This window comes from Jaculus jaculus, chromosome 4 (assembly GCF_020740685.1).
Source record: "Jaculus jaculus isolate mJacJac1 chromosome 4, mJacJac1.mat.Y.cur, whole genome shotgun sequence".
In the NCBI taxonomy this organism is placed as follows: Eukaryota; Metazoa; Chordata; class Mammalia; order Rodentia; family Dipodidae; genus Jaculus; species Jaculus jaculus.
Window position 1 is genome coordinate 160,658,341 of NC_059105.1, and position 26,993 is coordinate 160,685,333.

Here is a 26,993-nt window from a genome sequence, read left to right on the forward strand (position 1 = left end):
GGCTTCACAGGCAAGCGCTTAACTGCTAAGCCATCTCTCCAGCCCTAGAAAATACTTTTAAGTTAAATTTTTTATGTGCATCTGGCTTACATGCATACTGGGGAATCAACCTAGGTCCTTAGGCTTTGCAGGCAAATGCCTTGACCACTAAGCTATCTTGCCTCCAAACTACCTTTTTTTTTTTTTTTTTTTTTTTGATGTATGGTGCCACTCTGGCTCAGGCAGACCTGTAATTCACTATGTAGTCTCAGGGTGGATTCGAACTCATGGTGATCCTCTTAGCTCTGCCTCCCAAGTGCTGGGATTAAGGTGTGCACCACCACACCTGGCTCACTATATCTTTTCTTTAAAAAAAAAAAAATATATTTATTTATTTTGAGAGATTGAGAGAGAGAAAGGATGAGAATGGGTGTGCAGGGCCTCCAGTCAGTACAAAAGAACTGCAGTCGCATGTGCCACCTTGTGCATCTGGCTTATGTCGTTACTGGGAAGTTGAACCTTGGTCCTTACGCTTTGCAGGCAAGTGCCTTTATAACTAAGCCATCTTTCCAGCCCCCAAACTGTATCTTTTATCAAAACTTGTGAAATGTAACTAAAGTGATCTTTTGGCTTTTCAAGGTAGGGTCTTACTCTAGCCCAGGCTGAGCTGGGACTCACTGTAGTCTCAGGGTGCCCTCGAGTTCATGGTGATCCCCCATCTCTGCCTCCCAAGTGCTAGGATTAAAGGCATGAGCCACCATGCCCAGCCACTTATTTTATTTTGTAATATTTTTATTTATTTGAAAAGAAGGAGGGAGAGAGGGGGGCAAAAAAGAAAAAGGAAGGGAGAGAATGGGCACATCAGGGCCTCTAGCCCCTGCAAATGAACTTTAGATGCATGTGCCAATTTGTGTATATGGCTTTACCTGAGTACTGAGGATTTGAACCTGGCTCTTTTGGCTTCACAGGCAAACACCTTAAACACTGAGCCATATCTCCAGCCCAACTAATGTCATTTTAAAAGGGAACTCTATAATATAAAATATGTATATTATAAAAGAAGAAAAACCTGATAATCATTCAGGTATCCATGTCATAAATAAAACAAAAAGCCAATAAAATGCCATAGAAAGAAGGGAAGAGGGGCTGAGGAGATGGTGTAGTGCATACACCACACACACACACACACACACACACACACACACACACACACACACATGCACACACACTAAGGAAAGAGATGCTTAAAAACTAAAGAGGAGAATCATTGTTCATATTAAAAAAGATGGCACAGCTGAATTAGGAAAGCATTACTCAGTATATTGGTGAGTGGGTTGAACAGTCTTTGACAAGAAAATACACACATGGTCTGTAAATGTGAAATGCTACTTGCTAATATTAGTAATAAGTGAGTTATAAGTTACTTTTTCAAAAAAGTATTACCACATACCCCATAATTCCTAACAGTGACAATACTTGAAGTGGTAATAAAAATTGTGGGAAAGCAGAATACATGTATTATGGAAGCATTACTTTGGTGCAGTCTCTTAGGAAAATGGTTTCATATTATCTATTAAACTTGACTATCTGTGCTTAGTAATTTGTGATCCAGTAATTTTATTCCTAGGATGAAGAATATTAACTGTGATTTGCTAACTTCTATTTCTATTTTAATGTGATTTTCATTTATTGTTTTTCACAGCCAGGCAGATTCAGCCAGTCCTCTGTCTAATGCTGTGCAAATCATTGGCATGAGTGCTACCCTTCCTAATTTGGCGCTTGTAGCTTCCTGGTTGAATGCTGAACTCTACCATACTGACTTTCGTCCTGTGCCACTTTTGGAATCAATAAAAATTGGAAATTCCGTATATGACTCTTCAATGAAACTTGTGAGAGAATTTCAACCCATGCTACAAGTGAAGGTAAGTCATTATTTTTACATCACTGCTGCCAGTATCTGCATTTTCTACCAAGCTATTCCCAATTTTTAAATTTATGAAGTTAAAGTTGCAAAGTAGTTAAATATATATAAAGTATCCATTAGAATTAGTATTAAGCTAATCAGTTTTATAAAAATTTAAATGAGGGCTGGAGACATGGCTTAGCGGTTAAGCACTTGCCTGTGAAGCCTAAGGACCCCGGTTCGAGGCTCAATTCCCCAGGACCCACGTTAGCCAGATGCACAAGGGGGCATATGCGACTGGAGTTGTTTGCAGTGGCTGGAGGCCCTGATGCACCCATTCTCTCTCTATCTCTATCTACCTCTTTCTCTCTCTGTCTGTCACTCTCAAATAAAAATAACCAAAGAAAATTAAAAAAAAAATTTAAATGATAGTGAGAAAATTGATGACAGTGAGAAATGTTAAAAATGTTACCACTCGGGCTGGAGAGCTACCTTAGTAGTTAAGGCACTTGCCTGCCCACAAGTGTTAAAAATTGATGACAGTGAGAAAAGGAATATATTAAATATATTAGTGTTCCTTTAAGTTAAATGATTATTGTTTCCTTATGTGCATATATATATATATATTTTTTTTTTTTTTTTTTTGGTTTTTCGAGGTAGGGTCTCACTCTGGCCCAGGCTGGCCTTGAACTCACAGCGATCCTCCTACCTCTGCCTCTCAAGTGCTGGGATTAAAGGCATGCACCACCATGCCCGACTATTGTTTCTTTTCTATTTTTTTTTTTCATTTATATATTTGATAGAGAGAGAAAGAGGCAGATAGAAACAGACAGATTGAGTGTGCCAGGGCCACCAGCCACTGCAAATGAACTCCAGATGCATGTACCACCTTGTGTATCTGGCTTATGTAGGTCCTGTGAAGTAGAACCTGGGTCCTTTAGCTTTGCACCCCAGTGCCTTAACCAGCCATCTCTCAGCCCTTGATTTTTGCTATATAAAGATTTAAGAAGCACCAGTGGCCTAGTGGATAAGGCATTGGCCTCTTAAACGTTTTAAAATGAATCTTTTCCTGATTAGCTACGAAAGGATTTTCTTATGGCTTAGTTACATCAGACACTAATATAGAAAAAACTGACCTTTTGTTAGGTGGATGGTATATGGTATATAGAGTGAAAAAAAAATCATTTTAGAAGTCAGAAGGACTTATCTCTGGTATTTAATAGAGATACATCAAACCTGTTTGGACCTGGTATCTTTATCTATAAGTTAGAATATAATGCTTATTTTTGGTAAGAATAAAGTATAATTTTTTTGTCTAGCTTTAGTAAATTACTTGATAAATAAGAAATACCCTCTTATACCTCTAAATACACTTAAAAATATATCTAGTAGACAGTATATATTTTTTTTATATGTTCTAAGACTGATCCTTTAATTCTTGGTTAAAGAGCTCACTCATGTGCGTCTGGAATGAGGCACTTCCTGTTTTATACAGACTTGTCCTGAGTGCTGCAGTCACGAGGGCTGTTCTAGAGCAGCGAGTAGAACTAAGACTGGCTCGTGTCTGTGGGCGCACACATGCAGCCTCTGCTTGCTTGAGATGAACTTTGCTCAGCTGCTTTGTCCTAAATTTCACTAGGCTTTGCTTTGTTCACCAGTGAGTTTATGTTTTAAATATAGTCCTTGTGTTAGTTACCTTCTCTTTGCTGGGACAAAATACCCGAGAAAACTGGGTTTAAAGGAGGAAGTGTTTGTTTCAGCTCCACAGTTCCAAGTTACAGTTCACTGTGGTGGGGAGGCGTCGGCAGGAGTAGAGGCGGCTGTTCACCTGCGGTCTGTAGTGAGAAGAATGTTTACTTCTCTCCTGTCATCAGGATATGGTTTATTTATTTTTTAAATTATTTTATTTTTTATTTTAAAGAGAGAGAGAGAGAGATAGACAAGGCACACACACACATACATACACACACAGAGAGAGTGAGAGAGAGAGAATTGGTGCTCCAGGGCCTTAGCCACTGATATCAAACTCCAAACTCTTGCGCCACCTAGTGGGCATGTGCAACCTTGCGCTTGCCTCACCTTTTGTGTGTCTGTCTTATCTGGGCTCTGGAGAGTTGAACATGGGTCCTTAGGCTTTGCAGGCAAGTGCTTTAACCACTGAGCCATCTCTCCAGCACTGTGATTTATTTATTTATTTTATTATGTTTCTTGTTGTTACTGATATTGTAAGTGGTTTATGTTATGCCTTTGGATAGAAAAACTTGGCATGAAGCAAAATGTGTAGTTTTGAGCTGATGTAGAAATGTTTTGAAGGTATCACTGATGTAGTTTTTATTATGTTTTTAGGGAGATGATGACCACATTGTTAGCTTATGTTATGAGACCATTTGTGATAACCATTCAGTATTACTTTTTTGTCCATCAAAAAAATGGTGTGAGAAGCTGGCAGATATCATTGCCCGAGAGTTTTATAATTTACACCATCAACCTGAAGGTGAGTTACAGATATAAATGAAAGCCTTCATACTTGGCATATTTGCTTAGTACGGTGCTTGGAAGTAGCATCAGTGATGACATTAGCAAAGCATGACTGTTCCATCATTTTCGCTGCCTGTTCACTACACTTCACAGAGCTGTGCTTTGTGACTCTAACCCTTTCTTCCTCGTCACAGGTCTTAGAAACCCACTGGGCTCGTGCTCCTCATCTTCTGATGCACCTGGCTTATAGTCCAAGTGTGGAGTCAAAGCCAGGGTCTTAATTTGGACTTGGAAGTTGATTTCTGGAACCCCTAAACTGTATGCACAAAACATATATACAGGTTTTTTTTCATACATTTTCAAATGTGTGACTCCAAAAAGAATCATATATACATATGCAGGTTGGCATAGGTATACACATATAGACACATGTCTTTTGAAATCAGTTTTGTTGAGGTATACTTTATATCTGATTAAATGTACACATTTCAAGTTTATAATTTGATTAATTTTTTACACATAATTAAATTTATCCATTACTTCAGTCAACACATAGAATATTTCCGTGACTCTAAAATGCTCTTTTCTGTTCTTTTGTTGTCAGTTTTCTTCCTCCTTTGCCAGCTCAAGGTGACCACGGATCTACTTTCTGTTACCTTGGATTACTTAAGCCTTTTCTAAGAGTTTCATATAAATGATGTCATATGATGCTTTTGAGATCCACTCAGTTTATTTCATTGATCAGTTCCTTTTTTATTGCTGAATGATGATTTGGGATACTACTATAACCATTACCATATATCTTTACTGATTGGAGTCACTGTGTTTCCTACACTGGTCCTTTGAGGTCTTAGCTTTTTCTAACTCTCTCAGGGGTGTTTCTGTGGCTTGCTTTTCCCTCTGTATTCAGGACATACTTTCTTTCACGTGTCATCGTCTTGTTTTGTTGAATTATATTGGTTCTGAATAGCGATTTCTTCTTTTTTTTTTTTTTTTTTTTTTTGGTTTTTTTTTCGAGGTAGGGTCTCACTCTGGCTCAGGCTGACCTGGAATTCACTATGTAGTCTCTGGGTGGCCTCGAACTCTCGGCGATCCTCCTACCTCTGCCTCCCGAGTGCTGGGATTAAAGGCGTGCACCACCATGCCCGGCAAGAATAGCGATTTCTTTTTTCTTCCCTATTCTCTCTCTTTTTTTTCCTATCTTACTGATTCTTTCTTGGAAATTACGCACTATACTTAAGACTATAGCTAGAGACAAAGTACTGCACTGATATGTGTGTGATTAATACTTGGGTTTTATGAAATCAAGCCTGTGTACTTAGTTGTCTCCCTTCATCCCTCTATGCTGCCTGTGTTCTTCTACGAGTGAGTTACTTCTAAATAAGTGCTGTTTGTACATAAATGAAGTCTCATCACAGACATTTGATGAATCCTGAGGCCTCTCTCTTTACTGTAAAGTTCTAGTAGATATCAGTTCTAGGATATAGGATATTAGCTTTTTTTTTTTTTTTTTTTTTTTTTTTGGTTTTCCAAGGTAGGGTTTTGCTATAGCCCAGGCAGACCTGGAATTCACTATGTAGTCTCAGGCTGGCCTTGAACTCACAGCAATCCTCCTATCTCTGCCTCCCAAGTGCTGGGATTAAAAGGCGTGTGCCACCACGCCCGGTGTATATTAAAGTTTTTATTACTTTGTTTTGCTAGTGGCATCATAATGTTAGGTAATAGAGATATCAACCTTTGCCTGAAGTTTATATTGGCCACTGTATGGTCCAGCATTGTATTCTCATTGTATTATCTCTTCCAGTTTTGTTTTAACTAGTGCTTTCTGCCCCTTGTTATATTTTTTTAAAAATTATTTAAAAATTATTTTTACTTATTTATTTGATAGAGACAGAGAGAGGAAGGGGGAGGGAGGGAGGGAGAGGGGACGGAGGGAGGGAAGGTGAAAGAATGGGCATGTCAGGGCCTCTAGCTATTGCAAATGAACTCCAGATGCATGCGCCACCTTGTGCATGTGGCTTAGGTGGGTATTAGGGAATCGAACCTGGGTCCTTAGGCTTTGCAGGCAAGCACCTTAGCCACTAAGCCATCTCTAGCCCCCATGTCATATTCTTATATCCTATAAGATTTTTTTATTATTATTAAGAACATGTTTTATATGGATATATTATGTGTTGGGGTACCATCTCCTCCCTTCTCCCTGCCCCCATTCTGCAGGGGCCTCTCAGTGGAGTTGCTGGTGTTGTTATGGGATATGCATTGTGGGAGCAGCAGTCTGTTACTGGAGGGAGGCAGTGCCATTGGGCATGACATCCCAACCTGTGGCTCTTACAATTTTTCTGTCCTCCTCCTTCTGCAAAATTCCCTGAGCCATGGTGGGTGTTTTAAGTCTACTTCAGTGCTGAGCTCTTAGGAGCCTCTGGACTTCTGCTTTGGTAGGTGCTGAGTGTCCTCAGCGTCTGTCTTCTTCACCCTGGTGCTGATTGTCAGGCTTACCAGGGAAGCAGCACTCATGCTCATCTCCCTACTTCCTCTGTGGTTTCTCCTGGGCCTTGACTGAGATGTGAGGGGTGATTTATCTCCTTGGGTCTAACTACCTTCTGAAAAAGAAAAGCAGATTCTCCAGTGGAAAGCGAAGTCAGCATAGGTTATATTGGATATGTGTTATTAATTTAGGGAGAGTTTGATGGATGTAACCCCTCTTTTAGCCAAAGACTAGTGGGAGATTGACATTGGAGAGGATAATATTTGTCTCCATAGGATTCAGAGAGACCTGGTTCTTAACTCAAGATACGGCTTCCTTTCCACTGAGCAGATCTCTTAGCCAATCAGAAAGCCATTGGTTACCCACCAAGGCTGTGTGCCCCATTGCACTGGTGTGTACTTCTTGTCAGGATGGTTGTTTATGGGTAGTTAAGACCCTTGCTTGTTTACACTGTTGTTGGCCACTTTCCCCCAGTAGCTCATGTAGCAATTTTCCAGCACCAGATGGGCTAACTGTCTGGGGACTGGCTCTCTTCTGGATTCTAGCCAGGTTTCTCTGTCTGTGCTGGCAGCATATGGGTCTTTAGCAATAGGGTCTTATTCTTATGTTATACCATAACAACTTATATTTTTTAATTATAAGAATCATTATCATTTTCTTTTTATATTGATAAACAGCACTGGCTTCCAAATGCTAGTTTCTGGATTGTAGCCTGATCTATGGTGAAATTTTCACCAGTAAAAAGAAAAGATAAAGTAGCACATTTTTCAAAAAACTGAAGTTTAAAATTTGAAATTATTCTTACCAAAGTTTTAATATTAAAATAACTGTTGTTGGGACTGGAGAGATGGCTTAGTGCTTAAGTGCTTGCCTGTGAAGCCTAAGGACCCTGGTTCAAGGCTCAACTCCCCAGGACCCACGTTAGCCAGATGCACAAGAGGGTGCACACATCTGGAGTCTGCACACATCTGGAGTTCATTTGCAGTGGCTGGAAGCCCTGGTGCACCCATTCTCTCTCTCGCTCTGTGTGTGTGTGTCTGCCTCTTTTTCTCTCTGTTGCTCTCAAATAAATAAAAATAAACAAAAAAATTAAAAAATAACTGTTGTTGGAGTAAAGATATTTTTGGTAATAGTTTAAAATGCTTTTTAACTTTAAGAAAAATTTATTCCAAAATTGAAAATACATAAATTGCATGACATAAATTACATGACATGTACATATTATGTTTATAATGACAAGCTTTGGAATTTTCTATGTCTTACTAGGGGAGAAAGGTTACATGGAGAGGCAAGACTAGAAGGTAATGTGTCATTTTCAGATTGGTGCCCAAGAGACTGGAGTAGCTGTCAGAGAGTTCACTCAATCCTGGCAACGCTGTTGTTGTGCAGTTGGCATGATACAGTTTGAGGAAAGGCTTTGAATTTCAGGCTTTCAGTGGCCCATTAGTTACTTTTTTAAAATGAGGTTTACAGAATATTTACAGAAGCACCAGAGGAGAGGCAAGGGTTATTTTGGAACATGGTTCCAGAGTGTGTGATCCACTGCAGAAGGGAAGGCATGATGGCATTCATGGGAGCAGGAGTGAGCGTCGTAGACAGGAAGCAGATAGCACAGCCTCCAGTCAGAGTGGGCTTTACACTCCTGAGACCTACCTCTGTCAGCCAGGTGCCATCTGCTAAAGGCTCTACAACCTTCCAAACAATGTCACTATCCTGGACCAGACCTTACAACAGGAGCCTGTGGGGCACATTTCACTCGGTACAGTTCCTTCAGCCCCTTCTCCCTCCTGTGGAGTTGGTGTCTCCTGACAGCCAAGTTTCCTAAACTTTGGCATATATTATTAGAATTGCCTATGAAAATTTACAAATTCTTCAGGCACTGGTCCAGGCCAAGGTCTAGGTCACACTCCCTGCCAGTTTCATCATAACACCAGGAATTGGTTTTAGAAAAATTTCATAGGTTATGATAGTATGTTTCAGTTTCTGAACTTTTCTTTCTGTTATAACATTAGCAGGTAATACTTAAAGAGTGAACAGCGTTGTGGCATTAGTAATTTTGTGTGTGTGTCACAGGATTGGCAGGACCATCTGAATTTACACCAGTGATTCTGGAACACAAGGGCCTTCTGGAAGTGATCAATCAGTTAAAACGTTCACCTTCGGGACTAGACTCTGTGTTACAGAAAACTGTGCCATGGGGAGTAGCATTTCATCATGCAGGTATTCCATATTTCTGATCATTACTTCACTTTTAATGTTAGTTTTTTTCTTGTTGGTCACTGTTAATACTCAGATTTCATTTTAAAAATATTTCTCTGTGTGGGGGGAGATAAAGAATGAATGGAGCCGGGTATGGTGGTGCATGCCTTTAATCCCAGTACTCTGAAGGCAGAGGTAGGAAGATCACTGTGAATTTGGGGCCAGCCTGAGACTACATAGTGATTCCAGATCAGCCTGGGTTAGAGCTAAAAAAAAAAAAAGTGCATTCCAGAGTCTCTTGTCCCTACAAAAATGAATTCCAGATGCATGTTCTACTTTGTGCATCTGGCTTTGCATGGGTACTAGGGAATTGAACTTGAGCCTAAAGGTTTTACAAACAAGTGCCTTTAACTGTTGTGCTATCACCCCAGCCCTTAGATGTCATTTTAAAAAATAGTGTTAAATTAAACAAGAGAATAAACATGCCTAAGCTTACGTTTCTATGTAGTAGAACCACTGGGAAAGTAAGTTAAAAAAATTTTACCTTTCAGTATCTTATTTCCTTAAAACTTACGTTACAGTAATACTTGTTTGTCTCCTTTTATCTCAATTATTGAAATGGTCTCACAAAGTCAAATTTACTTTAGAAATTTTTATATTGAATTGGAGAGGGCTAGAAGTGAAAAATCAACTAGACTTCCAAATTTCAAAGACATCAGCCACTGAATTAAAGAAAATTTTTTCAGGAATTGTTCTGCCAGTGGCCATATGTACTAAGAATATATGATCATGAAAAATGTTTTTTTTGTGTGTATGTGTGTATTTTTTTTTTTTTTTTTTTTGAGGTAGGGTTTCACTGTAGCCCAGGCTGACCTGGAATTCACTATGTAGTTTCAGGTTGGCCTTGAATTTGCAGTGATCCTCTTACCTTTATGTGCCAGTGCTGGGATTAAAGGTGTGTGCCACCATGCTCAGTTTAAAAAATATGTATTTTTTTAAGATTAGAAATGTGGCCTTTTGAGGTTTAATTTAATTTTTATAATGCTACATACATAAATACTTTTTTTTTGTTTATTTATTTATTTGAAAGCAACAGAAAGAGGCAAAGAGAGAGAAAAAAAGAGAGGAAGAGAATGGGCACGCCAGGGCTTCCAGCCACTGCAAACGAACTCCAGACGCTTGCACCCCCTTGTGCATTTGGCTAATGTGGGTCCTGGGGAATCAAGCCTCAAACCGGGGTCCTTTGGCTTCACAGGCAAGCGTTTAACCATTAAGCCATCTCTCCAGCTCCCCATATATACTTTTAATGATATGCAATGATAAACGTTTACAAATGTGTTTGTATACACATACAAAGAAACAAGGGTTGGGTAACTAGAATGTTAGTTAAATTTAGTCCATCATCTGCTTTTATAAATAAAATTTTATTGAAAGACAATCATGGCCACTTTTTCTTTGTCATTTTTAAAAAATATTTTTATATACTTTTATTTATTTATTTGAAAGCGATGGATAGTGAGAGAGAAAGAGGCAGATAAAGAGAGAGAATGGGCATGCCAGGGCCTCTGGCCAAATGAACTCCAGACGCGTGCGCCCCCTTGTCATCTGGCTAACGTGGGTCCTGGAGAATCGAGCCTTGAACCAGGGTCCTTAGGCTTCACAGGCAAGCACTTACCTGCTAAGCCATCTCTCCAGCCCTTCTTCATCATTTTTATGTGATAGTGGGAATATAAATAGTTCCAAAAAAGACCATCTATTCTATCAAAAATAACAAGAACCTAAAGTATAGGAAAAATTTACTGACCCTGGTTCTAAAAGATGAGATATAATAAGAAGAGCATATTTTATATATACATATATATATATATATATATATATATATATATATATATAAAATTTTTTAATGTTTTAAAAATATATTATTATTATTATTATTATTATTATTATTATTAACAAGATGTTTCATATGGACACATCATGTGTTGGTACCCTCTTTTCCCTCATCCTTGCCCCTGGTCCTTTGGGGACACTCATCAGTGGGGTTGCAGGTATTCCTCATGGAGTTGTGATTTATGTGTTGTGGGAGCAGCAGTTATTTTTTGAAGGGGAGGGAATGCCTCTGGGCATGATGTCTCTACCTGTGGCTCACAGTCTTTCTGCCTTCTCTTCTACAAAATTCCCTGAGCCATGGTGGGTGAGTTTTAAGTCTACTTTAGTGATGAGCTCTTAGGAGCCTCTGGATCTCTGCTTTGACAGGTGTTGAGTATCCTCAGGGTCTTTTTCCTATACCTTAGTGCTGATTATCAGGAACAGCATGGTAGCAGCACTCTTGTTCATCTCCCCAATTCCTCTGTGGTTTTAGTTATGGGTTGGCTGTTAGACTGTCTAGTGCCTGAAAGTGCTGCATAAGCTACGGGGGGGGGGGGGGAGAAATGGCCAACAACAGTGTGAGTACCCATAGGTCTGAGCTACTCAGAAGCAAACACCCTGACAGGATGACACGTCAGTGTATTAGTGGCCCACAGCCTCAGTGGGTGACCAATCTCTCTCTGCTTGACTAAGAGATCCGCTCAATGTAAAGGAACCTGTATCTGGAATTGGGAACCAGATCAGAATCCTATGGAGACAAAAGATTTTTGTCCTTCAGTGTCAAGCTCTCACTAGTCTTTGGCTCAAACAGGGGTTGCATACATCAAATTCTCCCTAAATTAACAATGCTCATCCCATTTAAACTATGGTGACTCCACTCTCTGTTGGCAAATCTCTTCTTTTTCAGAAGGTAGTGAGACCAGAGGAGATAAACTACCCCTTGCACATCAGATTATATTTTTATTTATTTATTTATTTGACTGAGAAAGCGAGACAGAATGGGAGTGCCAGGGCCTCCAGCCACTGCTAACAAACTCCAGACATGTGTGCCCCCTTGTGCATCTGGCTAATGTGGGTCCTGGGGAATAAAAACAGGGTCCTTTGGCTTTGCAGGCAAACGCCTTAACCGCTGAGCCATCCCTGCAGATTATATTTTTAATAGGTAGCATGATGACTTTTTTTGTTTATAGTTATAACCAGTCTAAGACATCTTGAAAGGCTTGTAGCACCTGAAACTGTCTGCTACAAGAAGACTCAGATCCACTTATAAGAGATCAAGTATATTTTTATTTTATGTTAATATGTCTTGCAAACTGTTCTTTATTTAGGTCTTACTTTTGAGGAGAGGGATATCATTGAAGGAGCCTTCCGTCAAGGTCTTATTCGGGTCTTGGCAGCAACATCTACTCTTTCTTCTGGAGTAAATTTACCTGCACGCCGTGTGATTATCCGAACTCCCATTTTCAGTGGCCGAACCCTAGATATTCTTGCTTATAAGCAGATGGTTGGTCGTGCCGGCAGGAAAGGAGTAGACACAGTGGGTGAGTTTGAATTTAGCATTACTGAAGGACAGCCAGTCAATGTGAAATTTTCCTAGTACTTGGCAATCTGTTTCGCATCATGTTATATTTCTTTATTACCTAGTATACTAATGCTACCCATTTGGATTCAGTTAGTATTTACAGTAAGTATGATCCGTAATTTTCATATGTTGTCTACTCTTGACTTATTACTGATTTAGAAGTAAGGTTTTCTGGATTGGAGATATGACTCAGTGGTTAAGGTGCTTGTTTGCAATGCGTGACAGCCTGGGTTTGATTCCCTGGTACTCATGTAATAGCCAGATACCTCAAGTGGCACACACATCTGGAGTATATTTGGAGTGGCAAAAGGCCCTGGTGTGCCCATTCTCTTTCTCTGTCTCTGTCCTTTTCTGTTTCTCTCTGTGTTTACAAATAAATATTTTTTAAAACATACGATTTTGTGTTATGAATAACAAGACCAGATTTTACTAGTGAGAAGATGATTTTAATTTCCATGCATACACTTTAGTGCTAATTAACTTCCATGCATATTAGTTCTGGTTAGGTGGCTGGTCTCAGTAGTCCAACAGGGATGCTAAGATGTTCTCTTACACTTTATGAACAGGAACTTCAAATACTACCTTTTTCTTTCCAAATTTGTTCTGGCTCAGAAAACACCTTTTCATTTTCTAACTTTGTACTGGCAAGTAGTAATATCACTAACAATCCAAACAAAAGTTTTGACTTAAGCAATGGAGAAGAGTTTTGTTTGAATTAACTCAAAAGACTCAAACATTATTTCAGTTTGCTCTCACACTGTGGACAACTACTTGTCAAATGGTAGCCAGGTACCTGCCTTGGACATTTTGTAATTTGTTCTCTTGTAAATACTTTCTTCCTTTGTTGTGTCTTCCTGTATGGTTTGATAGTTCTTTTTTTTTTTTTATAATAGTATGCCTTGAATCTTTTCCATTATTAAGCTTGCATAAAACAGGCTATTTCTAGCTTTAACACATTTGATTGCTTACAACAACTTTACACTTTCATGCTTCAGTTCCTACATTTTTGTTGTTGTGTTTGAGGTAGGGTCTTGTTCTAGCCTAGGCTGACCTGGAACTCACTATGTTGTCTCAAGGTGGCCTCGAACTCATGACGATCCTCCTACTTCTGCCTTCCAAATGCTGGAATTATAGGCGTGTACCACCACACCCAGTTCATCCCTACATTTTAATGTCAACATTTTTGAAATTTTGTAATTTGTATCATTGTACAAATAATTTTGATTAATAGATTTGCCTATTGACTTGTCATGATAGAGATAAAATTGCTTGGTTCACCACCATTCCAGTCCAACATATTATGAATATGACTCCTTAGTTAAGTAATTCCTGTGAGGGAAGTCTAGTGATGAACTCCTTAGCTTTTATTTGGGTACTTTTTTTTTTTTTTTCTCCCTAATTTCTGAAGGACTGCTTAATTGGGTCAAGTATTCCTGGCTAGTAAGTTTCTTCAGTACTTTGAGTATAACATCCCACTGTTCCTGACCTGCAGGATTTCTACTGAGAAAGTTGCTCATTGTTTATGGGATTCTCTTATGTATGACATATTTCTTATCTCTTGTTGCTTTGAGAATTTTTTTCTGTTTTTGATTTTGGATATTATGTGCCTTGGTGTGAGGTCATTGAGTTGAATGCGAATGGGGACTTCTCTGCTCCCTATACCTGATATTAGTATCTTTCCCCAGTTTTCATCCATGACTTCTTCAAATATGATTTCTAGTTCTTCTTTCTTTATTTTGTTCTTTAGTTTTGCAAAAATTAGATCTCTTGACCATATCTTTGTAAATCTTTTCCAGTTCTTTTAAACCGTTTTGTTCCTCTGGCTGGATAACTTCAGTCTTGACGTGCGCTGGTTCTTTGCTTGATTGGTCCTGCTCTTGAAACTTCCTATCGCATTTGTGTTTGACATTGTACTTTTCAGTTTAGAATTTCTATTTCTTCTTATTATTCCTATTTCCTTGTTAAATTTTTCATTTCGTTTACTGTTTTCTAACTTTAGTTTTAGCATGCTTATTATTGTAGTTCATTAAACATCATTGTGAGAATTATGCTGAATCTTTTTATGTTCTTGGCTTTCTGTTTCTCCATGGTTCTTTTGGAGATCTCATGATTTCCTCATTCTCTGTAACCCTGTGTCCTTGTGTTGGGTATTCATGCATATATACAGACAGCCACTTCTGTTTTTATGGGTATTCCTAGGCAGGGATAGACCCTTATTAATTAGTTGAGCCAGGGATTCTGGGTCACTCAGCTGATGATGACCCTGGGTGATCTGCTTTTGTCTTTTTTTTTTTTCTTTTTCTTTAGCAAGTTGAGTTTCTGCCTTTGTTCTGATTTTGACTAGGATAAGTAACTGGGCTCTGCTAATAGGCCAGACCTAAATTCTGCAGTTAACGCAGTTGCTAGTTGGGCAGTGCAGTCACCCTGATGGTCTGGTCAGATGGCACCATCATTCTAGATTATCAGTCTTGCAAGTTAGGTCCTACTGTTAGGTGGAGTGGCTGCTCAGCCTGGACGGGACCAGTGCAGTATGCAGTAGAAATGCATAGTTGTGGGTTGCCTCCCTGTCTGCTAGGCCCTAGGAGTGGTTTTGAGGCTGAGCTGAGCATGGTTTACACTGTAGAGTATGGCAGAACTGGTTACTGCTCTTGGTTGTGGTGGTTGTCTCTCTTCTTGGGCAAGGTCTTGGGAGGGGCTTGGGGGCTTGGAGGCTGGCTGTCAAGGGATCCTCACTGTTTGTGCTTGGTTCGTGAGCTGTGCTGTGTGTTGACGGATTGTGCACTGCTGGCTGGCTCTCAGCACTTCTACTAAGGTCGCTGCAGGAAACCCTGTCTCCTTTTTGGCTTCTACTTGGCCCTAGATGACTTCACCGTGCTGTCTCCCTCTGTGCTCACGCCGGCACGCGTGGGCTTCTTAACAACCTCACGGCATTGCTACATACGCCATAAGTCTCTGTGGTTCTGCTTTTCCCACAGAAATCTTGAGCCTATGAACTCTTCTCTGTGGCACTGCATTGATTTGGGGAAAAGAAAGGATGACAAAGTGAGACTATTTTTCTTACCTTCTTTTGTGGATTTTAGTGTCCATGCAGATGTCTCGGGCTTATTACCAAACTTTGAGGTTTTTCGCAAAGATGAACTTGTCAGGTTGGATGTGGGGTAAATGGAGATGAGATAATGAAGCCTGGGGACTCCTAAACTATCCTCTTGCTGACTCAGGTCTTGTAGCCAGTGATTATCTCGTGTAGAGCTCTTTTATTTTATCATCTCGGGATTTCCAGTTTGGAACTCAGTGTTACAAAAGCATCATCTGTATCTGGAATGGTTTGGGTCTTCACCACAGTGCCTCTTATAGTTCATTTTGCCTTTTCTTTTAATATTTTATTTTGCAAGGTGAGAGAGAATAAGAGTGGATTCGCTAGGGCTCTTTCCCCTGCAAACGAACACCAGATACACGAGCCACTTTGTGTATCTGGCTTTCATGGGTATAAGGAATTGAACCCAGGCTATCAAGCTTTTCAAGCAAGTGTCTTCAACTGTGGAGCTGTCTCTCTAGCCCCATTTCGCTTTTTCTTTGAAAATTAAGTTCCTCTCTCCTATTATTGGGTTCAATTTTGAAAAAAAAATTATGATTTTCTTTAGTCTTTTAAAAAATCCAATTTAATTTTAATAATAGTTTATATTTGCTTAAATTACATATTTGTATGTTTTAAATTTACAAGTACATTTGTGCATTTATATCCATTTGATTCTTATGGTAACCTAAAGCATTTAAATTAATAAATGTTAAGATGAGATTTTTAGGTACCTGTAAATTTTTTAAAATTGATTTTGTCATCATGCTTAGCTAGTAATTTACATTTATATTTTACTTTATAGTTTTCAAAGTAGCTCTAATAATTAGCTATTTAATAATGATAATCCAGTAAGGGAAGAGGAAACATTTCCTCTGCTTTCTTAAATTCTACAGCTGGGGCCTCCTAAGGAAGTTGGTGGAGGAGGTGGACAAGATAAAAGGCATATAATATCTATTTGGTATTAATACTTCTGTTATTATGTGCTTGTAGACCTCTATAGACAAGAAGTAAGACCTTAAAAGCTGTTAGCTCTGAAGGCTTATATATTATCTTATCAGAGGTCAGTAAACTGGAGAAGTGACATGACAGGACAAGGTGTGGGTTCCTCTTGAGCAGCACATTGTAAGGAGGTAAATATGTGGAGGAAGCTAGTTGGAAGAGCAGGGTTGTTTCAGTAAGGTTGCTTTATACAGACCACCTCAGTACTGACCTCTGTCTACACAAATGAGGGTTCTCCTGGTTTGGAAGAGTGCAAGAGAAACATTTTCATCAAAGGGCCTACTACAGTGCCTTCGAGTTAGGCAGAGAGACGAGAACAAGCTCTGTTTTCTCCTTCTTAGCCTTCAGCTCAAAATAATTCATTAAGCCAAAGTAGAATATTTTTGAGTAGTATTCTAATTTCCTCCTATCCAGAATTCAAAACAAAGATTAAAATGTTAGCCATAATTCTATGACTATGTATTATACAACTCCTTTAAACCAAGTTAGCAGGTGTCTTATGGAAGTGTGTTAGAAGTTTGAAAATATATGGTTTTTGGATTATAGGTGAAAGTATCTTAGTTTGTAAGAACTCTGAGAAATCAAAAGGAATAGCTCTACTTCAAGGATCTCTAAAACCTGTTCGCAGTTGTCTGCAAAGGCAAGAAGGAGAAGTGGCTGATAGCATGATACGAGCTATTCTGGAGGTAAGAGGGAGTCCAGGAGATCGTGGTTTTCTCCTCCAATGCTCATGTTAAATTTTAGTATGTCAGAATCTTTAGTTTATTTTTTATTAGATTGCTTATAGCCTTTGTGTACCTGAGCTCATGAATGTTTCTCTATCTTTGTCTCTATGTATCTGTAGCTCTATCCACACATATGTGTATGGCATTTCATTTGAGGCCTGCTAAATGAGCTGATAGTAAAACTTGACACATACATAGATTGAAGTTGACATATATGTATATAGCTGTATGTTTTATATATATGAATATGTACTTATTTCTTCAATTTAATACAGCTACTTCTGTATCAATATATCTCAAAATAGTGATTACAAAACCAAATGCTACATGATTGTTTTTATTATTAAAAATTTTTTTTGGGGTGTGTATGTGTTTGTGTTGTGCATGTGTTTTAGATCTGCATATATGTGTGCATGTGGAGTGCATGTGTGAATGCATGTGTTGTAGGTCTGCATATGTGGGTGCATGTGGAGGCCAGAGATTAACACTGGGCATCTTCCTCGACTGTCCTCCACCTTAGTTACTGAGAAAGGGTCTTTCACGTGAACCCAGAGCTTGGTGATCAGGGAGTCTTGCTAACCATTTTGCTCCTGAGATCCCATCTGTACTTCCTGAACACTGGTTTTCCAGGTGAGCCACCATGCTCACCCAGCATTTATGGGACTTCTGGAAATCCAAGTGCTGGTCCTCGTGTTTGTACAAGTGCTTATCCACTGAGCCTGCTCCTCAGCCATTTCTTCTTCTTCTTCTGTTTTCCACCATATGGTATATAATTTATTGCAAATGTTTTAATATATCCAAACTTTTGGAAAGAGAAATACATGTATACAATAGCAAAGTGGCGAAACTGTAGAATAGTTTGTCAGGAGATCTTTTTAAATAATTTTTTAGTTTTTATTAAAGGTTAAACTCTAGACCCTCTGACCCTTGTTCCCCTTTTCCTGAGGGCTCTCCTCAGTGTGGGGTCATGAAGAAGGGCACTGTGTCTCAGGATATTCCTGCCATCTTTGTGGTTCATACAGTATTCCCTCTTTTGCACTGTTCTCTGAGCCAGGGTGGGTCTGTTAGCAGTCTGATAGATAGTGTTGAGTTCTCTGTGGCCTCTGAGTGTCTGCTTTGATGGGTTTTGATTAACAACATTGTCACCATTTCCCTAGAGCTGATTGTCAGGCTAGCAGTGAGAGCAGCACTCAGGCTGCCACTTCCTCTTTTTTTTTTTTTTTCTTTGTGATCTGTGGAATCAAACTCAGAGCTGGTGCATGCTAGGCAAGTACACTACTGTTGAGATAAAGCCCGAGCTCATCATTTTATACTCTATGTTGCCTTTTGGATTTAAAGAAAGAATGACAAAATGGCTCCTGGTTCTTCTATCTAGAAAATAGTTGCTGACTTTAAAGTAAAAGTAAGTTATAACTTACCTGATAAGAAGGTGAGAACACAGCTGGGTCTGGTGGTGCATGCCTATAATCCTGGTACTTTGGAGGCAGAGACTCAATGATCACAAGTTTAAGGTCAGCTGAAGCTATATAGCAATCTTCAGACCAGCCTGAGCTGTATAGGAAGATAAAACAAGGCAAAGCAAAACAAAACCAACCAAACAAAAACTTACAATGAAACAGAAAAGGCTGAAATTAGACATACAACTTTTCTCACAGTCCCCAACACTCAGAAAAGTTTCTTGGCCGGTGTCAGTGTGCCTTGGTATTGATGTATTGATCTCAGCCCTAGTGGTTGCGATACTGGTACCTGTACTCATGCTGTCTTCATTTGTCCCTTTAGCTGTTCCTTTGAAAATAAGTGCTTGATAACATAGGATTAGGAAGGCTATCAAAAGTAGGCACTGGCCATGAAGCAGAGGTACGAGGATCACTGTGAGTTTGAAGCCACCCTGAGACTACATAGTGAATTCCAGATCAGCCTGGGCTAGAGCATGACCCTATCTTGAACAACAACAGTAAAACAGTAAACACTCTTCTACATTGCTAAAACTCTTTTGAGCATAAGTTGGCCATGCCTACTAAACTAAATGTACATACCCATTTGCCTAGCAGTTTCAAATCTAGCAATTTTACTGAGAAATATACTTGTGAAATTAACTCATGTATATAAAAGTATTTATTGAAGTATCATTAATAATAAGGAAAAAGTAGAGAAAATTCAAATATCACAAATACTTAATAAATTATAGCAAGATTATGTTTTGTAGAAGCTGGAAGAGAATGAAATAACTCTTTTTTTGATAATATGTCCATTATATATTAGGGAAAAGAACATTAACCAAATTGGCAAGTAAGATAGTTATGGGGAAATAATCCATAAAACACAATTGATTTCGTATTTTTATGCCTTTATTCCCATACTTCTGGGTGGGAAGTATTCTAGACTATAATTATTGTGTGCCCATATATTTTAGAGAATCAAAGAACTGATTTGGCACATGGCTGTGAATCATTAACTACTTCCTTTATATATGTAGTTAGGCTACATATTTTAGGTTCCTTTATTTTTATTTACAAGAAATATGTATCTACTATTAAAGAAAATTTTTCATGTTGTCAACAAGTATTGTTTACATTTATAATGACTACTGATGGAAGAGTTAATAGGCTGTACATAAAGATTCTAAAACATTTTAAGAGAATACTGTCAATTTATTTTACATTATGTTCTGCATGTCACAGTTACATGAATTTTTAAATGTTTCCTACCAGATAATAGTTGGTGGAGTGGCTAGTACGACTCAAGACCTGCAGACTTATGCTTCTTGCACATTTTTGGCTGCTAGTGTGAAAGGAGGGAAGCAGGGAATTCAGAGAAATCAAGGTGCTCCTCAATTTGGGGCAATTGAAGACTGTGTGAAGTGGCTGCTAGAAAATGAGTTTATCCAGATAACAGAATCCAGCAATGGAGCAGAAGGTAAATATGAACTCTTGTGTGCAATGTGTTCCTGTTTTGTTTTGTTTTTGTTTTTGTTTTTTTGTTTTTCGAGGTAGGGTCTCACTCTTGCCCAGGCTGACCTGGAATTCACTATGTAGTCTCAGGGTGGCCTCGAACTCACAGCAATCCTCTTACCTCTGCCTCTCAAGTGCTAGGATTAAAGGCGTGTGTCACCACGCCTGGAACAACTTGTTCTTTTTATCTTTTACTCAATTTTGCTCATAAAATTCCACATATTACATAAGATTCTGCTTATAAAATTTATCAGGGCTGAGAAGGTCAATAAATAATCCAGGAATATGGTGTTGTGTTTGATTTTTTTTAACCTGTGTTTTCTGTAATTCCCCACTGCAATCCAGGAAAGGTGTATCATCCTACACATCTTGGCTCAGCTACTCTTTCTTCTTCACTTTCTCCAACTGATACCTTAGATATTTTTGCTGACCTCCAAAGAGCAATGAAAGGTTTTGTTTTAGAGAACGACCTTCATATTGTCTACCTGGTAAGTTTTACTTTTTAAAACCCTATTTATTTACTTACGGAGAGGGTCTTATTATATGGTTGAGAGTCTGGCCTTGAACTCTTGATCTTATGATCTGAGTGTTGGGCTTACAGGCACTACACTGGGCTTGCCATAAGGATTTTTAAAAGGTTTATATAGATCATCCTCTATAAAGATAAAGGACTTGGATAAGAATTTGATAGCACTAAGATCAAGATCATGGTATCTAGTAAGAATCTATCCAGAAATAATTTATTTTGTTAATCAAAAACATTTTGATGAACTGATAGGAAGTAACATTGAAATTTTCATTAGAATGATTTGTCAGGAAGTGTCTTTATTAAAAAAAACATTGTATGAACAGAGGTGAAATGTCTAGTCAATCTCCCTTTTTTCCTCCTAAAATATGTGATATATGGACAATCACAGCTTTAACATTCTATGCCCCAGAATGTAACTTTGAAAGATCTCAAAGTAGGTCTTATGGGACTTAAACCATGGCCGTAAAAATGTCTCTAATATACAGTGGCATGATTATGAGTTCTATCTTCAGACTGACTTAATTTGACTTTTGACCTCAATACTTAATAACTGTGCAGCCTTAACTAAGATACCCCTGTTAACTTAACCTTCCTACTCTTTCCTATTATCTGGTTGCTACTATTTTATTCTATTGTATCTTCTTTCAGATCATACAGTTGGCTTTTTTAATTTGAGTCCCACCCAGGGTGGGTTTGAACAGTGCTCTTTTTTTTTTTTTAAAAAAAAAGTATTTTTATTTTTATTTATTTATTTGAGAGAGAGAGAGAAAATGGGCATGCTAGGGCCGCTAGCCACTGCATACAATTTCAGACACATGTGCCATCTTGTGCATCTGGCTTATGTGGGAACTGGGGAATTGAACCTGGGTCTTTAGGCTTCGCAGGCAAGTAAGTACCTTAACTGCTAAGTCACCTCTCCAGCCCCTATAGTTGCTTTTAAAATCAGTCAGAAAAAGAAGAGAATAATTGTTATTATTTTAAACTTTTATTTATTTATTTGTTTGTTTGTTTATTTGAGAGAGAGAGTGAGCGAGCAAGAATGGGTGTGTCAGTGTCATCAGCTGCTGCGAACAAACTCCAGAGGCATGCACTCCCTTGTGCATCTGGCTTACATGGGTCCTGGGAGATCACTCCTGGGTCCTTTGGCTTTGGAGACAAGTGCCTTAACTGCTAAGCCCTAGTTGTCATTTTTTCAGATTTTTTTTTTCTGGTGTATTCTTTTTCTTTCTGGATTCATTGTACATGTGTTGGTTTACAACACTTCTCATATTTTCTCTCATCTGTCATTTTTTCCCTCCCCTTTCTTGGATATTGAATAAACTCTTCCAATATGTCTTCATGTTTTTCGGATTCTTCCTCATGGCTGCTTGGGCTTACAGTTAAGCTCTCTCTTTTCATGTATTTTTCAACTTTAGAATTTTTCTTTGGCTCTTATTTAATAATGTTCTGTTCCCTCCCCCCCCCCCCCCAGGTAGGGTCTCACTCTTGCCCAGGCTGACCCGGAATTCACTATTGTAGTCTCAGGGTGGCCTTGACTCATGGGGATTCTCCTACCTCAGCCTCCTGAGTGCTGGGATTAAAGGTGTGCTCCACCACACTCAGCTGTTTATGTGTGTTCTTTATTCGATGAGACATTGTCCTCATACTTTCTTTTATTTCTTTTTTCTTCTTTCTTTGTTAAAGATAGTGTCTTGTTTTATAGTTCAACTTGTTCTCAAGCTCTGCGCCCTCAGGGCTCAGCCATTTGAGTACTTTGGATTATAGGTGTTATAATATTATGAGCATGATTTCCTTATTTGACCATGTTTATATTGATACTGTCTTTGAAGTCTTTGCTTGCTTTTGCTGACATCTGTACCTTCAAAGCTGTCTCTTGTGTGCACTTCTCTATGTTCAGGATACACTTTCCTTTTGTTGTTCTTGAATCCTGAACCTTTTGGATAACATACTAACTCTAAATATTAATTCTTTTCTTATCTCTTCTTTCTGTTTTACTGATTCTTGGAAATCATATAAAACACCTAGATTGGGCTGGAGAGATGGCTTAGTGGTTAAGCGCTTGCCTGTGAAGCCTAAGGACCCCGGTTCGAGGCTCGGTTCCCCAGGTCCCACGTTAGCCAGATGCACAAGGGGGCGCACGTGTCTGGAGTTCGTTTGCAGAGGCTGGAGGCCCTGGCGCGCCCATTCTCTCTCTCTCCCTCTACCTGTCTTTCTCTCTGTGTCTGTCACTCTCAGATAAATAAATAAAAAAATGAACAAAAAAATATTTTTTAAAAAAACAAACAAACAACAAAAAAGAAACACCTAGATTATACCTTGAGTCGAAATATTGAGGTTAAAAATGCCTACCCTTAAAGACTCAGGTTCGATAAAATCCAGCTTATATGCTTAGTTCTTACATTTCCTCCCTCCTCCTCTCTCCCTGTTTTTGTCTTGTTAGTGAGTTACTTGTAAATAAATATTTTCATAAATATGAGATATTACCACAGACTGGAGTCTTTGTCTTTGCTATGAAACAAAGTTTTCAGTGGTGTCCCTTTCCTCAAAGTACTGATTAAGCAGAGATTTTGAGTAGGAGGAGGCAGGTAGAAAGGGCTCCTAAATATCAACCCTTAAGAAGCCTTGGTGCTCCTTAGTATTACAAAACCTGTGTTCCCTAAGTGTAATTTTGTTACTTTTTTAATGAAGTTTTTTTTTTCAGTGATTGAGCCTTGCACAAGCTGGACAAGCATTCTGTCACTGAGCTGCATCCCTAGCCCATGGTCAAACAGTAATTCTAGCTATTGTGTGATGCTTTCTCTCTGTAGGTTACACCTATGTTTGAAGACTGGACTGCTATTGATTGGTATCGCTTTTTCTGTTTATGGGAGAAGTTGCCGACTTCTATGAAAAGGGTGGCAGAGCTTGTAGGCGTTGAAGAGGGGTTCTTGGCTCGCTGTGTGAAAGGAAAAGTGGTAGCCAGAACCGAGCGGCAGCACCGACAAATGGCCGTCCATAAGAGGTAAAGGTTCTCCAGCGCAGACTGTCTGGCTCACAGTGGATAGCCAGCTGATTGTAGCTACTTTCCTTGCCAAGAATATAAAAGTTTGGCTGACTTTAGTGAAACTTTTTTCTACTTGCTGAATTTATTGATATCCTAATTTTTCCTACTACTTATAGTTTGGCAGCTATTACACATGAACATCTTCTAACTAACATTCAGTCATTTCCCTTTGCTTAAAGATGTGAATCCAAACTGTCCCTTACTGTTACACTCTGGGGCTCTGCTGTGCAGCACTGTTAGAAGGAGAGTCACATGGAGTGTTTGTGCAGCCTATTACTCTTTGAAATACAGCACGTTCAAGTGTAATGCTTGGATTACTTGTGTCACTGTTGACTTTCAAATCAAATCTGGATTTTATAATCAGACTACCATTTCATTGAAATTTGATTAGATGATCATGTGACCATGTATCAAGTCTTAAATTTTTGTTATTACCATATTGCTTTAACCCAGTCTTGTTTCTTAAAATTAGTTAGCCCTGTTGAGATGGGGCAAGGTGCCTTTTTTTTTTTTTTTTAAAATACTGCTATTCTTTGCAGTGGTCCTAGTGCAAGTAAAGCTCACTGTGTGAACACTGATCTCAGATTTTGTTTGCTAACCGTACCTCCTACCCGAATCCTCCTGGAGTACTTGTAAACCTGTGATGCTTTCTTGGCTCTTGTTTTACAACACACATTCTACTTTCATAGTAGATGTCAGTGATCTCTTACCACACTTTTGGTAATTTGTTTTTAGGTTTTTCACCAGTCTTGTGTTACTAGATTTGATCAGTGAAATTCCCTTGAAGGAAATTAATCAGAAATATGGATGCAATCGTGGGCAGATTCAGTCTTTGCAACAGTCGGCTGCTGTTTATGCAGGTCAGTTAAACAAAGTTAAGATTATGGTTTAATGTTCTTAAGCTTATTATTATTATTTTTTAAATTTCTGTTTATTTATTTGAGAGCAATAGACAGAAAGAGGCAGAGAGAGAGAGAGAGAGAGAGAGAGAGAGAGAGAGAGAGAGAGAGAGAGAGAGAATGGGCGTACCTGGACCTCCAGCCACTGCAAACGAACTCCAGATGCATGTGCCACCTTGTGCATCTGGCTTACGTGGGTACTGGGGAGTTGAGCCTTGAACCAGGGTCCTTAGTCTTCACAGGCAAGCGTTTAACCACTAAGCTCTCTTTCCAGCCCAAGATTATTTTTTAAAGCTCTCCAAAATTTCCATAATCTTAGAGTCCCTATCACCATCTTCAGATCTAAAACTAGGCTCCCCTGGACTTGATAGTAGAAAACCAGGAGCACACTCAACACCTGGTCCCCGTTTCCCTTCCATTCCTTAGCAACATACTGACCTGCTAACTGTAACTCTCATCTCTGTTCTCTACCCTACCTTTTCTTTTATTCCTCTGTTGCAAGAAGAAACAGAAACAAAGTTTCTTAAAGTGTCCCTTTCCTCAAAGTACTGATTAAGAATAGATTTTGAGAGGAGGATGGCAGATAGAAAGGGGTTCTAAATATTATCTCTGAGGAGGCACTGGTGCTCCTTAGTGTATGAAACCCATGCTCTTTAAGCTAAGCAACCAGGCCAGTGTGCATTTTATTGATTTTACTTTGCCAACCCGTAGAGAGTATGTGTATGTATATGTAAGAGGCTTTGTAATGCATGTGCATATGAAAGCTGCTTAGGGAAAGGTAGGGTAAGAAGTTGGTATAGAGACTCATTGGTATCAGAGATCTAACAGTGAATTTCTTAATGGCATGACACCTGGCTGCATGGATGTCTTTATTTCAAAGGAAGTTGGGTTGTGGACCAGGACATCCTTTTTTATTTTTACTTTTTTGTTTTTTCGAGGTAGGGTTTCACTGTAGCCCAGGTTGACCTGCAACTCACTATGTAGTCTCAGGGTGGCCTTGAACTCATGTCAGTACTCCTACCTCTGCCTCCCAAGTGATGGGATTAAAGGTATGTGCCACCATGCCTGGCATATTTTTATATTCTGAAGAAATATCAGTGGGAACTTCACTTTTTGTAATTCTCTCAGCATTTGAATATACTATAAATTTAAATAGTTTCTCTTGGAAAGGCTTCCTAGCCTGTCTTGTTAGTTCTGTCTTTAAGAAAGCAAGGGAGGAAGAGTTAGAGGAGTAGACTGGAGTGGGAGCCTTTCATTTTTTATGTGAAGCTTTGCCTCACTGTCCACATGTAAGGTTAGGTTCAGAATTAAGATTAGCTGAGATGATATTTAGTGTGGTTAACACTTTGTCATCTATTTAGCTAGGCCTTTTAGTATGTGTCTGATCTGTTCAGTCATCTATTGGATGTTGTTAAACTTTATTAAAATATGCAAAGCAAAACCAAACCAAAAAAAAAAAAATCTAAATATGTGGAGAATTAGTTTAAAAGGAATTTATAATTCAGCAAATACACTCTTCTTCTAGGAATGATCACAGTGTTTTCCAGCCGTCTGGGCTGGCACAACATGGAGCTGCTGCTTTCCCAGTTTCAGAAGCGCCTCACGTTTGGCATCCAGAGGGAGCTGTGTGACCTGATCCGCGTGTCCTTACTCAATGCGCAGAGAGCCAGGTCCCTCTATGCTTCTGGCTTTCTGACTGTGGCAGATCTTGCTAGAGCAAACACTGCTGAGGTGGAGATGGCTCTGAAGAATGCTGTGCCTTTCAAAAGGTAACAAAGTCACTGTATCTATATCAGGGCATTTAAGAGACAGGTTGTACTTAAATATTTTCCTCGTGACCTTATGACATACTTGGTTTGTCAGAAAATGTGGCTGTTTTTTTCTACTTGAGGACTGATTACTTTTCACTGGGCTTTACAAATTTTGCAGGTTGGGAGGGCCTTTAGAAAATGATCATGGTTCTGTCAATGGAAGATTTAGTAGAAATAAGGCACTAGTGCTACTGCTTTGACACGTTTTGATTCTCGTTATATATCCAAGGATCACCTTAGACTTTCTTTTGTCAAGAACACTTTAAAATACACTCCTTTCAAATGTTCTTTGTCGTACTAGACCCCTAAGTTTCTGTGGGTGTGGGAGTAGGAGCAAGCATTTGTTTCTTTCTATTATTTTTTTAATTTTAATTTTAATTTATTTATTTATTTGAGAGCGACAGACAGAGTGAGAAAGAATTAGAGAAAGAAAGAGAATGGGTGCACCAGGGCCTCCAGCCACTG

At 39.0% G+C, this 26,993-nt stretch overlaps 1 protein-coding gene across 1 annotated transcript in view; it reads left to right on the forward strand.

The window, feature by feature from the left end:
• Window positions 1-26,993, forward strand: part of Polq (DNA polymerase theta) — an 83,944-nt gene that overhangs the window by 15,318 nt on the left and 41,633 nt on the right. Inside the window, exons 6-15 of the mRNA XM_045148416.1 lie at window positions 1,682-1,901; window positions 4,229-4,376; window positions 8,919-9,065; window positions 12,242-12,454; window positions 17,117-17,256; window positions 20,007-20,211; window positions 20,592-20,734; window positions 23,583-23,776; window positions 24,554-24,678; window positions 26,243-26,486. Coding sequence (XP_045004351.1) covers window positions 1,682-1,901; window positions 4,229-4,376; window positions 8,919-9,065; window positions 12,242-12,454; window positions 17,117-17,256; window positions 20,007-20,211; window positions 20,592-20,734; window positions 23,583-23,776; window positions 24,554-24,678; window positions 26,243-26,486 — 1,779 coding nt within the window. The remainder of the gene's footprint in view (window positions 1-1,681; window positions 1,902-4,228; window positions 4,377-8,918; window positions 9,066-12,241; window positions 12,455-17,116; window positions 17,257-20,006; window positions 20,212-20,591; window positions 20,735-23,582; window positions 23,777-24,553; window positions 24,679-26,242; window positions 26,487-26,993) is intronic.